General features: G+C 50.2%; 1 protein-coding gene across 1 annotated transcript; it reads left to right on the forward strand.

Moving 5' to 3' along the window:
* The first annotated feature begins 12966 nt into the window (after window positions 1-12966).
* Window positions 12967-15988, forward strand: LOC138364634 (peptidyl-prolyl cis-trans isomerase-like). Its single transcript, XM_069324593.1, has 2 exons — window positions 12967-14865; window positions 14982-15988. The coding sequence occupies exons 1-2, from the start codon at window positions 14596-14598 to the stop codon at window positions 15492-15494; spliced, it is 783 nt and encodes a 260-aa protein (XP_069180694.1). The 5' UTR covers window positions 12967-14595; the 3' UTR covers window positions 15495-15988.
* The last annotated feature ends 312 nt before the right edge of the window (window positions 15989-16300 follow it).

Consider the following 16300-nt stretch of genomic DNA (forward strand, 5'->3'; position numbering starts at 1 on the left):
TGTGTGGTGGTTGTGTGTGTGTTGTGGTTGTGAGTGTGGTGGTTGTGTGTGTGGTGGTTGTGTGTGTGGTGGTTGTGAGTGTGGTGGTGGTGTGTGTGGTGGTTGTGAGTGTGATGGTTGTGAGTGTGGTGGTTGTGAGTGTGGTGGTTGTGGGTGTGGTGGTTGTGTGTGTGGTGGTTGTGAGTGTGGTGGTGGTGTGTGTGGTGGTTGTGTGTGTGATGGTTGTGAGTGTGGTGGTTGTGAGTGTGGTGGTTGTGAGTGTGGTGGTTGTGAGTGTGGTGGTTGTGTGTGTGGTGGTTGTGAGTGTGGTGGTGGTGTGTGTGGTGGTTGTGTGTGTGGTGGTTGTGAGTGTGGTGGTTGTGTGTGTGGTGGTTGTGTGTGTGATGGTTGTGAGTGTGGTGGTTGTGTGTGTGGTGGTTGTGTGTGTGATGGTTGTGAGTGTGGTGGTGGTGTGTGTGGTGGTTGTGAGTGTGGTGGTTGTGTGTGTGGTGGTTGTGAGTGTGGTGGTTGTGAGTGTGGTGGTTGTGAGTGTGGTGGTTGTGTGTGTGATGGTTGTGAGTGTGGTGGTTGTGAGTATGGTGGTTGTGTGTGTGGTGGTTGTGAGTGTGGTGGTTGTGAGTGTGGTGGTTGTGAGTGTGGTGGTTGTGTGTGTGGTGGTTGTGAGTGTGGTGGTGGTGTGTGTGGTGGTTGTGAGTGTGGTGGTTGTGTGTGTGGTGGTTGTGTGTGTGGTGGTTGTGTGTGTGATGGTTGTGAGTGTGGTGGTTGTGTGTGTGGTGGTTGTGAGTGTGGTGGTGGTGTGTGTGGTGGTTGTGTGTGTGGTGGTTGTGAGTGTGGTGGTTGTGAGTGTGGTGGTTGTGTGTGTGATGGTTGTGAGTGTGGTGGTTGTGTGTGTGGTGGTTGTGTGTGTGGTGGTTGTGTGTGTGGTGGTTGTGTGTGTGGTGGTTGTGTGTGTGGTGGTTGTGAGTGTGGTGGTTGTGAGTGTGGTGGTTGTGTGTGTGATGGTTGTGAGTGTGGTGGTTGTGAGTGTGGTGGTTGTGTGTGTGGTGGTTGTGTGTGTGGTGGTTGTGAGTGTGGTGGTTGTGAGTGTGTGTGTGGTGGTTGTGTGTGTGATGGTTGTGAGTGTGGTGGTTGTGAGTGTGTGTGTGGTGGTTGTGTGTGTGATGGTTGTGAGTGTGGTGGTTGTGAGTGTGGTGGTTGTGTGTGTGATGGTTGTGAGTGTGGTGGTTGTGTGTGTGGTGGTTGTGTGTGGTGGTTGTGAGTGTGGTGGTTGTGTGTGTGGTGGTTGTGAGTGTGGTGGTTGTGTGTGTGGTGGTTGTGAGTGTGTGGTGGTTGTGTGTGTGGTGGTTGTGTGTGTGTGGTGGTTGTGTGTGTGATGGTTGTGTGTGTGGTGGTTGTGTGTGTGATGGTTGTGAGTGTGGTGGTTGTGTGTGTGATGGTTGTGAGTGTGGTGGTTGTGTGTGTGATGGTTGTGTGTGTGGTGGTTGTGTGTGTGGTGGTTGTGTGTGTGTGGTGGTTGTGTGTGTGGTGGTTGTGTGTGTGTGGTGGTTGTGTGTGTGGTGGTTGTGTGTGTGATGGTTGTGAGTGTGGTGGTTGTGTGTGTGATGGTTGTGAGTGTGGTGGTTGTGTGTGTGTGGTGGTTGTGAGTGTGGTGGTTGTGTGTGTGATGGTTGTGTGTGTGGTGGTTGTGTGTGTGGTGGTTGTGTGTGTGTGGTGGTTGTGTGTGTGGTGGTTGTGAGTGTGGTGGTTGTGTGTGTGGTGGTTGTGAGTGTGGTGGTTGATTCCGCGAAGCTTTTGGGGTTATTCCTTGACACTCGTTTGTCTTGGTCTCCCCATATCTCTTACCTCCGTGTTGAGTGCTCTAAGGCCCTTACCCTCCTTCGGGTCTTGTCCCATACTTCTTGGGGGGCAGATAGGCGCACTCTCCTTGCTTTACATTCCTCTCTCGTCCTGTCTAAGCTCGATTATGGTTGCCCTGCTTACTCGTCTGCTTCTTCTTCTACTCTTCGCCGTCTTGATGCTTTGCACCATACTGGGTTGCGCCTCAGTTCTGGTGCCTTTCGTTCGACTCCCGTCCTTAGCTTGTATGTTGACACTGGCTTCCTGTCTCTCCAGGACCGCCGTGATCGCTACTGTCTTCGCTATCTTGCGCGGTCCTTACAACATCCTTCCTCTCGCCTCTGTCGTGCTTTAACTTTTACCCCTCCTGCGGTTCCTGTTCCTCTTCACCACCTCCCTCTTTCTGTCCGGTTATCTCGCCTCCAGGATTCTCTCTCCGTTCGTATTTCTAATGTTTCTCCTCGTGTTGTTCCTTCTTTGCCCCCATGGAGAGTCCCTCTTCCGCGGTTTTGTACTTCCTTGACCCGTATCACTAAAGCTTTTACCCCTCCTATGGTTCTAAAACGCCTTTTCCTTGAGCACTTTTCTTCTCACTCCCGCTCCGTTTCTGTCTTCACCGATGGGTCTAAGTCGGCGGACGGTGTTGGCTACTCTGTTGTTTTTCCTGATCGCACTTATATGTGTCGCTTACCTCCGGAGACTAGCATCTTTACAGCGGAACTTTATGCTATTCTCTATGCTCTTCGTCTCCTGCTTTCTCGTTGTCAGTCTTCCTTTGTAGTTGTTGTTGACTCTCGTAGTGCCCTCATGGCTCTCGGGTCCTTTAATCCGGTTCATCCAGTAGTTGTCGAGATTCAGCATTGGCTGTTTCTCGTTCACAGTAAATTTAAGTCGGTTGAGTTTTGTTGGGTTCCCAGCCATATTGGTGTGTCTTTGAAATTGAAATTGAAATTGAAATAAGTTTATTGAGGTAAAATACACACAAAGGGATGAGGTAGCTCAAGCTATTCTCACCCCATTCAGTACAACGTGTTAATATATACATAGACACACATCACAAACAATAAACATATTACCAAACATTCTGAGAGGTAAACATATACATTTCCTCCTTCACAAGTAGTATAGTATCAGACGTACACACAAATACTTTTATGACCTAGGTATACTGTATAGACAATTTGCAAGAGACATGCAGATAATTCAACAAAATATTACAATCTTGGTGCAAAATTCTTATATCTCTCAAGAATATCATCAACCTTTCCGTTGTGACACATCCAGGCTATTTGTTCAGGAACAGTCCTTATCTCAGTGTTTCTATATACATTAATCAACTTAAATGAGCGTGCGGATGCTGCCGCCAAGGAAGCTGTCCGCTCTTGTCCCATCTCTCGTAAAGGCATTCCGTATTCCGACTTTTACCCGGTTATCCATTCCTCAGTCCTTACCCGTTGGCAGGCTTCTTGGTTGTCTGTTACTGGTAACAAGCTACGTACTCTTAAATGTTGTGTTTCCTCGTGGCCGTCCTCCTTCCACCGTAACCCGCGGTGGGAAACAGCTCTGGCGAGGTTGCGTATTGGCCATACTCGCTTAACCCATGGTCACTTGATGGAGCGCCGCCCTGCTCCTTATTGTCCTAGTTGCATTGTCCCTCTTACGGTCGTGCATGTCCTTCTTGAATGTCCTGACTTCCAGGACGAGCGTGTGTCTTGCTTTCCGACCGCCCCTCGCGGTCACCTGTCCCTCAGTAGAATTCTTGGTGACTCGGATACTTTTGATATCGTTCGCCTTATGCGTTTTTGTTCTCGTATTGGCATCCTTGGTGATATTTAGCGCCCTCTGATTATTTTGCGCATTTGATGGTGCTACAGAGACTTCCCGGTTTGGTGCCTTCTTTTTATAATTACTTACTTACTGACCATAGGTGATAATAGTGCTGACACTGTCCACAGGTGTAAGGGGGCTGACACTGTCTACAGGTGATAATGGGGCTGACACTGACCATAGGTGATAATGGTGCTGACACTGACCATAGGTGATAATGGGGCTGTCACTGACCACAGGTGATAATGGGGCTGACACTGTCCACAGGTGATAATGGTGCTGACACTGTCCACAGGTGATAATTAAGCTGACACTGTCCACAGGTGATAATGGGTCTGACACTGACTACAGGTGATAATGGGCTGACACTCACCACAGGTGATAATGGGGCTGACACTGACCATAGGTGATAATGGGGCTGACACTGACCATAGGTGATAATGGGGCTGACACTGACCATAGGTGATAATGGGGCTGACACTGACCATAGGTGATAATGGGGCTGACACTGTCCATAGGTGATAATGGGGCTGACACTGACCATACGTGATAATGGGGCTGACACTGTCCACAGGTGATAATGGGGCTGTCACTGACCACAGGTGATAATGGGGCTGACACTGTCCACAGGTGATAATGGTGCTGACACTGTCCACAGGTGATAATTAAGCTGACACTGTCCACAGGTGATAATGGGTCTGACACTGACTACAGGTGATAATGGGCTGACACTCACCACAGGTGATAATGGGGCTGACACTGACCATAGGTGATAATGGGGCTGACACTGACCATAGGTGATAATGGGGCTGACACTGTCCACAGGTGATAATGGGGCTGACACTGACCATAGGTGATAATGGGGCTGACACTGTCCATAGGTGATAATGGGGCTGACACTGACCATACGTGATAATGGGGCTGACACTGTCCACAGGTGATAATGGGGCTGGCACTGACCATAGGTGATAATGGGGCTGACACTGTCCATAGGTGATAATGGGGCTGACACTGACCATACGTGATAATGGGGCTGACACTGTCCACAGGTGATAATGGGGCTGACACTGACCATACGTGATAATGGGGCTGACACTGTCCACAGGTGATAATGGAGCTGACACTGACCACAGGTGATAATGGGGCTGACACTGACCATAGGTGATAATGGTGCTGACACTGTCTACAGGTGATAATGGTGCTGACACTGAACATAGGTGATAATGGTGCTGACACTGTCCACAGGTGTAAGGGGGCTGACACTGACCACAGATGATAATGGGGCTGACACTGTCCACAGGTGATAATGGTGCTGACACTGTCCACAAGTGATAATGGGCCTGACACTGACCACAGGTGAAAATGGTGCTGACACTGTCCACATGTGATAATGGGGCTGACACTGACCACAGGTGTAAGGGGCTGACACTGTCTACAGGTGATAATGGGGCTCACACTGACCATAGGTGATAATGGTGCTGACACTGTCTACAGGTGATAATGGTACTGACACTGTCCATATGTGATAATAGGACTGACACTGTCCACAGGTGATAATGGTGCTCACACTGACCACAGGTGATAATGGGTCTGACACTGACCATAGGTGGTAATGGGGCTGACACTGTCCACATGTAATAATGGTGCTGACACTGTCCACATGTGATAATGGGGCTGACACTCACCACAGGTGATAATGGTGCTGACACTGTCCACATGTGATAATGGGCCTGACACTATCCACATGTGATAATGGGCCTGACACTGACCACAAGTGATAATGGGGCTGACACTGACCACAGGTGATAATGGGGCTGACACTGACCACAGGTGATAATGGGGCTGACACTGACTACAGGTGATAATGGGGCTGACACTGTCCACAGATGATAATGGGGCTGTCACTGACCACAAGTGATAATGGGGCTGTCACTGACCACAGGTGATAATGGGGCTGACACTGTCCACATGTCATAATGGGCCTGACACTATCCACATGTGATAATGGGCCTGACACTGACCACAAGTGATAATGGGGCTGACACTGACCACAGGTGATAATGGGGCTGACACTGACCACAGGTGATAATGGGGCTGACACTGACTACAGGTGATAATGGGGCTGACACTGTCCACAGATGATAATGGGGCTGTCACTGACCACAAGTGATAATGGGGCTGTCACTGACCACAGGTGATAATGGGGCTGACACTGTCCACATGTCATAATGGGCCTGACACTGACCACAAGTGATAATGGGGCTGACACTGACCACAGGTGATAATGGGGCTAACACTGACTACAGTTGATAATGGGGCTGACACTGTCCACAGATGATAATGGGGCTGTCACTGACCACAGGTGATAATGGGGCTGACACTGACTACAGGTGATAATGGGGCTGACACTGTCCACAGGTGATAATGGGGCTGACACTGACCACAGGTGATAATGGGGCTGGTCACTGACTACAGGTGATAATGGGGCTGACACTAACCACAGGTGATAATGGGGCTGTCACTGACCACAGGTGATAATTGGCTGACACTGTCCACAGGTGATAATGGGCCTGACAATGTCCACAAGTGATAATGGGGCTGACACTGACCACAGGTGATAATGGGGCTGTCACTGACCACAGGTGATAATGGGGCTGACACTGTCCACAGGTGATAATGGGCCTGACACTGACCACAGGTGATAATGGGGCTGTCACTGACCACAGGTGATAATAGGGCTGACACTGTCCACAGTTGATAATGGTGCTGACACTAACCACAGGAGATAATGGGACTGACACTGTCCACAGGTGATAATGGTGCTGACACTGTCCACAGGTGATAATTAAGCTGACACTGTCCACAGGTGATAATGGGGCTGACACTGTCAGCAGGTGATAATGGTGCTGACACTGTCCACAGGTGATAATGGTGCTGACACTGTCCACAGGTGATAATGGGGCTGACACTGTCCACAGGTGATTATTAAGCTGACACTGTCCACAGGTGATAATGGGGCTGTCACTGTCAGCAGGTGATAATGGTACTGACACTGCCCACAGGTGATAATGGTGCTGACACTGTCCACAGGTGATAATGGGGCTGACACTGTCCACAGGTGATAATGGGGCTGACACTGTCCACAGGTGATTATTAAGCTGACACTGTCCACAGGTGATAATGGGCCTGACACTGTCCACAGGTGATAATGGGGCTGACACTGTCCACAGGTGATAATGGTGCTGACACTGTCCACAGGTGATAATGGGGCTGACACTGTCCACAGGTGATTATTAAGCTGACACTGTCCACAGGCGATAATGGGGCTGACACTGTCAGCAGGTGATAATGGGGCTGGGACTGACCACTGGTGATAATGGGGCTGACACTGTCCACAGGTGATTATTAAGCTGACACCACAGGTGGTAATGGGGCTGACACTGTCAGCAGGTGATAATGGGGCTGGGACTGACCACATGTGATAATGGGACTGACACTGTCTACAGGTGATAATGGTGCTGACACTCTACGGGTGATAATAGGGCTGACACTGTCTACAGGTGATAATGGTGCTGACACTGTCCACAGGTGATAATGGGGCTGACACTGTCCACAGGTGATAATGGGGCTGACACTGTCTACAGGTGATAATAGTGCTGACACTGTCCACAGGTGATAATGGTGCTGACACTATCCACAGGTGATAATGGTGCTGACGCTGTCGACAGGTGATAATGGTGCTGACACTGTAGACAGGTGATAATGGGGCTGACACTGTCCACAGGTGATAATGGGGGCTGACACTGTCCACAGGTGATAATGGTGCTGACACTATCCACAGGTGATAATGGTGCTGACACTGTCCACAGGTGATAATGGGGCTGACACTGTCCACAGGTGATAATGGGGCTGACACTGTCCACAGGAGATAATGGGTCTGACACTGTCCACAGGTGATAATGGGGCTGACACTGTCCACAGGTGATAATGGTGCTTACACTGTCCACAGGTGATAATGGTGCTGACACTGTCCACAAGTGATAATGGGCCTGACACTTACCACAGGTGAAAATGGTGCTGACACTGTCCACAGGTGATAATGGGGCTGACACTGACCACAGGTGTAAGGGGCTGACACTGATCACAGGTGTAAGGGGCTGACACTGTCTACAGGTGATAATGGGGCTGTCACTGACCATAAGTGATAATGGTGCTGACACTGTCTACAGGTGATAATGGTGCTGACACTATCCACATGTGATAATAGGCCTGACACTGTCTACAGGTGATAATGGTGCTGACACTGTCCACTTGTGATAATAGGTCTGTCACTGACCACAGGTGATAATGGGGCTGACACTGACCACAGGTGGTAATGGGGCTGACACTGTCCACATGTGATAATGGGGCTGACACTCACCACAGGTGATAATGGGCCTGACACTCACCACAAGTGATAATGGGGCTGACACTGACCACAGGTGATAATGGGGCTGACACTGTCCACAGGTGATAATGGGGCTGACACTGACAACAGATGATAATGGGCCTGACACTGTCCACATGTGATAATGGGCCTGACACTGACCACAAGTGATAATGGGGCTGACACTAACCACAGGTGATAATGGGCCTGACACTGACCACAGGTGATAATGGGGCTGTCACTGACCACAGGTGATAATGGGGCTGACACTATCCACAGGTGATAATGGTGCTGACACTGTCCACAGGTGATAATGGGCCTGACACTGACCACAGGTGATAATGGGGCTGTCACTGACCACAGGTGATAATGGTGCTAACACTAACCACAGGAGATAATGGGGCTGACACTGTCCACAGGTTATAATGGTGCTGACACTGTCCACAGGTGATAATTGAGCTGATGTGCACATGTGATAATGGGGCTGACATTGTCCACAGGTGATAATGGTGCTGACACTGACAACAGGTGATAATGGGGCTTACACTGACCACAGGTGATAATGGTGCTGACACTGTCCACAGGTGATAATTGAGCTGACAATTTCCACTGGTGATAATGGGTCTGACACTGACCACATGTGGTAATGGGGCTTATACTGTCCACATGTGATAATGGTGCTGACACTGTGCACATGTGATAATGTGGCTGACACTGTCCACAGGTGATAATGGTGCTGACACTGACCACAGGTGATAATGGTGCTGACACTGTCCACAAGTGATAATGGGGCTGACACTGACCACAGGGAATAATAGGGCTGACACTGTCCACATGTGATAATGGGTAAGACACTGACCACAGGTGATAATGGGGCTGTCACTGACCACAGGTGATAATGGAGTTGACACCACAGGTGATAATGGTGCTGACACTGACCACAGGTGATAATGGGGCTGACACTTTCCACAGGTGATAATGGTGCTGTCACTGTCCACAGGTGATAATGGGGCTGACACTGTCCACAGGTGATAATGGTGCTGACACTGTCCACAGGTGATAAAGGGGCTGACACTGACCACAGGTGATAATGGGGCTGACACTGACCACAGGTGATAATGGGGCTGACACTGTCCACAGGTGATAATGGTGCTCACACAGTCCACATGTGATAATGGGGCTGTCACTGACCACAGGTGATAATGGGGCTGACACTGACAACAGGTGATAATGGGGCTGTCACTGACCACAGGTGATAATGGGGCTGACACTGTCCACAGGTGATAATGGGGCTGACACTGACCACAGGAGATAATGGTGCTGACACTGTGCACATGTGATAATGGTGCTGACACTGTCCACATATGATAATGGGGCTGACACTGTCCACATGTGATAATGGGGCTGACACTGTCCACAGGTGATAATGGTGCTGACACTGTCCACATGTGATAATGGGGCTGACACTGACCACAGATGATAATGGTGCTGACACTGTCCACAGGTGATAATGGTGCTGACACTGTCCACAGGTGATAATGGTGCTGACACTGTCCACATGTGATAATGGGGCTGACACTGTCCACAGGTGATAATGGTGCTGACACTGTCCACATGTGATAATGGAGCTGACACTGTCCACAGGTGATAATGGTGCTGACACTGTCCACATGTGATAATGGGGCTGACACTGTCCACAGGTGATAATGGTGCTGACAGTAACCACAGGAGATATATTTCAGGTACTGAGGTACGGCAAAAATGAGGATCTGAAACATAATACAGGGTACAAAACACAATCGAATCTTCCCATAGTAGAAAAACAGCATGTCAAGGATTTGGGAATAATGATGTCTGACGATCTAACGTTTAGGGAGCATAACCAAGCAAATATTGTCAGCCAAAAAAATGATCGGATGGATTACGAGAACTTTCAAATGCAGGGATACCATCACAATGGTTGTACTCTTCAAGTCACTTGTGTTGTCCCGTCTTGAGTACTGCTCAGTACTCACTTCCCCCTTCAGAGCAGGAGAGACTGCTGAAATAGAGGGAATACAGAGAACATATACGGCACGCATAGACGAGATAAAGCACCTAAATTATTGGGATCGTCTCAAAGCTCTCCAAATGTACTCTCTAGAAATAGACGAGAGAGATACCAAATAATATACACATGGAAAATACTTGAGGGCCAGGTCCCTAATCTACACAGTAAAATAACAACGTACTGGAGTGAACGATATGGAAGAAAATGCAAGAATGGACCAGTGAAGAGCAGAGGTGCCATAGGCACAATCAGAGAACACTGTATAAACATCAGAGGTCCGCGGTTGTTCAACGTCCTCCCAGCGACTAAGAAATATTGCCGGAACAACCGTGGACATCTTCAAGAGAAAACTGGACGGTTTTCTAAGAGAAGTTCCGGATCAGCCGGGCTGTGGTGGGTACGTGGCCCTGCGGGCCGCTTCAAGCAACAGCCTGGTGGACCAAACTCTCACAAGTCGAGCTTGGCCTCGGGCCGGGCTTAGGGAGTAGAAGAACTCCCAGAACCCCATCAACCAGGTATCAACCAGATAATGGGGCTGTCACTGACCACAGGTGATAATGGGGCTGACACTCCACAGGTGATAATGAGGCTGACACTGTCCACAGGTGATAATGAGGCTGACACTGTCCACAGGTGATAATGGGCCTGACACTGTCCACAGGTGATAATGGGACTGACAACAGGTGATAATGGGCCTGACACTGTCCACAGGTGATAATGGGGCTGACACTGTCCACAGGTTATAATGGTGCTGACACTGTCTACAGGTGATAATGGTGCTGGCACTGTCCACAGGTGATAATGGAGCTGACACTGTCCACAGGTGATAATGGGACTGACACTGACCAGAGGTGATAATGGTGCTGACACTGTCCACAGGTGATAATGGTGCTGACACTGTCCACAGGTGATAATGGGGCTGACACTGACCACAGGTGATAATAGGGCTGACACTGTCCGCAGGTGATAATGGGGCTGACACTGTCCACAGGTGGTAATGGGGCTGACACTGTCCACAGGTGATAATGGTGCTGACACTGTCAACAGGTGATAAAAGTACTGACACTGACCACAGGTGATAATTTGTCTGACACTGCAGGTAATAATGGGGTTGAGTCTGACTACTGGTGATAATGGGGCTGACACTGACCACAGGTGATAATTGGGCTGACACTTTCCACATGTGATAATGGAGCTGACACTTTCCACAGATGATAATGGTGCTGACACTGTCGACAGGTGATAATGGTGCTGACACTGTCCACATGTGATAATGGTGCTGACACTGTCCACAGGTGATAATGGTGCTGACACTGTCCACAGGTGATAATGGTGCTGACACTGTCAGCAGATAATAATGGTGCTGACACTGTCCACAGGTGATAATGGTGCTGACACTGTCCACAGATGATAATGGTGCTGACACTGTCCACAGGTGATAATGGGCCTGACACTGTCCACAGGTGATAATGGTGCTGACACTGTCCACAGGTGATAATGGGGCTGACACTGTCCACAGGTTATAATGGTGCTGACACTGTCCACAGGTGATAATGCGCCTGGCACTGTCCACAGGTGATAATGGGATTGACACTGACCACAGGTGATAAGGGGCTGACACTGACCACAGGTGATAATGGGGCTGACACTGGCTGCAGGTGATAATGGGGCTGACACTGACCACAGGGGATAATAGGGCTGACACTATCCACAGGTGATAATTGAGCTGACACTGACCACAGATTATAATGGGGCTTACACTGGCCACAGGTGATAATGGGGCTGACACTGTCCACATGTGATAACGGGGCTGACACTGTCCACAGGTGATAATGGTGCTAACACTAACCACAGGAGATAATGGGGCTGACACTGTCCACAGGTTATAATGATGCAGACACTGTCCACAGGTGATAATTGAGCTGACACTGTCCACATGTGATAATGGTGCTGACACTAACCACAGGAGATAATGGGGCTGACATTGTCCACAGGTGATAATGGTGCTGACAATGTCCACATGTGATAATGGGGCTGACACTGTCCACAGGTGATAATGGTGCTGACACTAACCACAGGAGATAATGGGGCTGACACTGTCCACAGGTGATAATGGGGCTGACACTGACCACAGGGAATAATTGGGCTGACACTGTCCACATGTGATAATGGTGCTGACACTAACCACAGGAGATAATGGGGCTGACATTGTCCACAGGTGATAATGGTGCTGACAATGTCCACATGTGATAATGGGGCTGACACTGTCCACAGGTGATAATGGTGCTGACACTAACCACAGGTGATAATGGAGCTGACACTGACCACAGGTGATAATGGAGCTGACACTGTCCACAGGTGGTAATGTGGCTGACACTGTCCACATATGATAATGGGGCTGACACTGTCCACAGGTGATAATGGGGCTGACACTGACCACAGGTGATAATGGGGCTGACACTGACCACAGGTGATAATGGTGCTGACAGTGTCCACAGGTGATAATGGGCCTGACACTGACCACAGGTGATAATGGGGCTGACACTGTCCACAGGTGATAATGGTGCTGACACTGTTAAGGTGATAATGATCCTGACACTGTCCACAGGTGATAATGGTGCTGACACTGTCCACAGGTGATAATGGGGCTGACACTGACCACAGGTGATAATGGGGCTGACACTGTCCACAGGTGATAATGGTGCTGACACTGTCCACAGGTGATAATGGGGCTGACACCGACCACAGGTGATAATGGTGCTGACACTGTCCACAGGTGATAATGGGGCTGACACTGTCCACAGGTCGTAATGTGGCTGACAATGTCCGCAGGTGATAATGGGGCTGACACTGACCACAGATGATAATGGGGCTGACACTGACCACAGATGATAATGGGGCTGTCACTGACCACAGATGATAATGGGGCTGTCACTGACTACAGGTTATAATGGAGTTGACACCACAGGTGATAATGGTGCTGACAGTGTCCACAGGTGATAATGGGGCTGACACTGACCACAGGTGATAATGGGGCTGACACTGTCCACAGGTGATAATGGTGCTATCACTGTCCACATGTGATAATGGGGCTGACACTGTCCACAGGTGATAATGGTGCTGACACTGTCCACAGGTGATAAAGGGGCTGACACTGACCACAGGTGATAATGGGGCTGACACTGACCACAGGTGATAATGGGGCTCTCACAGTCCACATGTGAAAATGGAGCTGACACTGTCTACATGTAATATTGGGGCTGACATTGACCATCGGTGATAATGGTGCTGACACTGTCCACAGGTGTAATGGGGCTCACACTGTCCACAGGTGGTAATGGGGCTGTCACTGACCACAGGTGATAATGGGGCTAACACTGACAACAGGTGATAATGGAGTTGACACTGACCACAGGTGATAATGGGCCTGACACTGACCACAGATGATAATAGAGCTGACACTGACCACAGGTGATAATGGAGCTGACAATGCCCACAGGTGATAATGGTGCTGACACTGTCCACAGGTGTAATGGGCCTGACCCTGTCCACAGGTGATAATGGGGCTGACACTGTCCACAGGTGTTAATGGTGCTGACACTGTCTACAGGTGGTAATGGGCCTGACACTGTCCATAGGTGATAATGGTGCTGACACTGTCCACAGGTGATAATGGGGCTGACACTGTCTGTAGGTGATAATGGGGCTGACACTTTCCACATGTGATAATGGGGCTCACACTGTCCACAGGTGATAATGGGCCTGACACTGACAACAGGTGATAATGGGCCTGACACTCCACAGGTGATAATGGGGCTATCACTGACCACAGGTGATAATGGGCCTGACACTGTCCACAGGTGATAATGAACCTGACACTGACCACAGGTGATAATGGGGCTGACACTGACCACAGGTGTTAATGGGGCTGACACTGCAGGTGATAATGGGCCTGACACTCCACAGGTGATAATGGGGCTGACACTGTCCACAGGTGATAATGGGCCTGACACTCCACAGGTGATAATGGGCCTGACACTGTCCACAGGTGATAATGGTGCTGCCTCTGTCTACAGGTGATAATGGGCCTGACAATGTCCGCAGGTGATAATGGGCCTGACAATGTCCGCAGGTGATAATGGGGCTGACACTGTCCACAGGTGATAATGGGGCTGACACTGTCCACAGGTGATAATGGGCCTGACACTGTCCACAGGTGATAATGGGGCTGACACTATCCACAGGTGATAATGGGCCTGACACTCCACAAGTGTTAATGGGGCTGACACTGTCCACAGGGGATAATGGGGCTGACACTGTCTACAGGTGATAATGGGGCTGACACTGACCACAGGTGATAATAGGGCTGACACTGACCTCAGGTGATAATGGGGCTGACACTGACCTCAGGTGATAATGGGGCTGACACTGTCCACAGGTTGAGGACCTCCGCGGGATGAGGGAGCCCGTCAAGAGCCTGGTGGAGGCTGGCCGGGTGGTGGCCGTCAAGAGCCTGGTGGAGGCTGGCCGGGTGGTGGCCGTCAAGAGCCTGGTGGAGGCTGGCCGGGTGGTGGCCGTCAAGAGGCTGGTGGAGGCTGGCCGGGTGGTGGCCGTCCAGGAAGACCAAGATGGCCGCCGCTCCGCCAGGATAACTCTACAAGACGGACAGCTGTACCTCCACCCACTCCTGCGTCAGCCCACGCCCGCCCACGCCCACACCATCCAGGTTACTTTATTACACCCACTAGTCTTACTGACATTACTGACTTACTGAGTTGTGATAACTAATATGATAACATTTTGTTATACAGTTACCAGCATGATTTATATCATCTTGTGCAGGAGAGTGATGTTGTGGGCGTGCTGGACCCCTCCTGCACCCTGGCGTTCCTTGACCTCGGGTGGGCGGGGTCAACAAGAGGGCGGGTCACCATCCGGCTGACCCCTGACACTCCGCTGGCCAGACAGTTTGTGTTGTTGTGTACGGCCCAGCGGGGCCACACCTTCCGCAACACTAAACTGTTGGGGGTGGGGGACAAGGGTCTTCCGGGGGAGTGGGTGAGGGGCGGAGACTACGAGAGGAATGATGGTGAGGGAGGAGCCTCACTGTTGCCTGACCTCCGGGGGCAGTACCGGCAGTCACACCAGGCAGGAGCTGTGGCGTCCTGGTGGCCGCCGGGGGGTCCCAAGAGTGCCCAGTTCGCCATCATCACCAGGGACCACCAGGGTGGTGGCCCGTGGTCATATGTCTTCGGTGATGTGGTGAGCGGCCTGGATGTGGTGAGGGCAGCAGTCAACCACAGTGACATTACGGAGGTGACTGTGGTGGACTGTGGTGTTGTGCTGCCACTCTAGTTCACTGTACCATCACTACTGTGGTGTTGTGCTGCCACTCTAGTTCACTGTACCATCACTACTGTGGTGTTGTGCTGCCACTCTAGTTCACTGTACCATCACTACTGTGGTGTTGTGCTGCCACTCTAGTTCACTGTACCATCACCATCACTACTGTGGTATTGTGCTGCCACTCTAGTTCACTGTACCATCACCATCACTACTGTGGTGTTGTGCTGCCACTCTAGTTCACTGTACAACCACCATCACTACTGTGGTGTTGTGCTGCCACTCTAGTTCACTGTACAACAGTAGTAGGGTGTAAGACGCACAGACGATATTTTTTTTTGGCCAGAGGACCCCTGTGCGGTGTAAGACGCACAGACGATATTTTTTTTTTTTTGGCCAGAGGACCCCTGTGCGGTGTAAGACGCACAGACGATATTTTTTTTTTTTCTTGGAGAAAATTCATGTCTGTGAGCCAGGGTTTTCCGGCTAATTTGGGGAGTCACAGATTTGGAATTAGGGAATTCTTATGAGGAAAAATAATGTCATACGAGTTTGATAAAGTTCTTATGAGAAAAATAATTTCCGAGACATAGAAGTTTGTTAACCCTTAAACTGCGCAACGCGCCTGCAGGCTCACGTCTGGTTTGCGCAACGCGCCTCCGGGTATTTGTATTTTTCACGTTCCATTCAAAACTCCCGCGGCTACATGGGGTTCACATCAGCTTCCTCAGGGCTCTTGTAAACAGACGCCATCTTTAAAAAAAATCGTGGTCCACATTCCCGGGTGTGGGAGCCTCAGTAGTGTGTGAGCAACCAAG

The sequence above is a fragment of the Procambarus clarkii genome, chromosome 14 (assembly GCF_040958095.1).
Source record: "Procambarus clarkii isolate CNS0578487 chromosome 14, FALCON_Pclarkii_2.0, whole genome shotgun sequence".
NCBI lineage: Eukaryota > Metazoa > Arthropoda > Malacostraca > Decapoda > Cambaridae > Procambarus > Procambarus clarkii.

Coding starts and splice junctions, on each gene's coding strand:
- LOC138364634 (XM_069324593.1), top strand. CDS start 14,596: ATGAGGGAGCCCGTCAAGAGCCTGGTGGAGGCTGGCCGGGTGGTGGCC. Junction 14,866..14,981: donor CCCACGCCCACACCATCCAG/GTTACTTTATTA, acceptor CATCTTGTGCAG/GAGAGTGATGTTGTGGGCGT.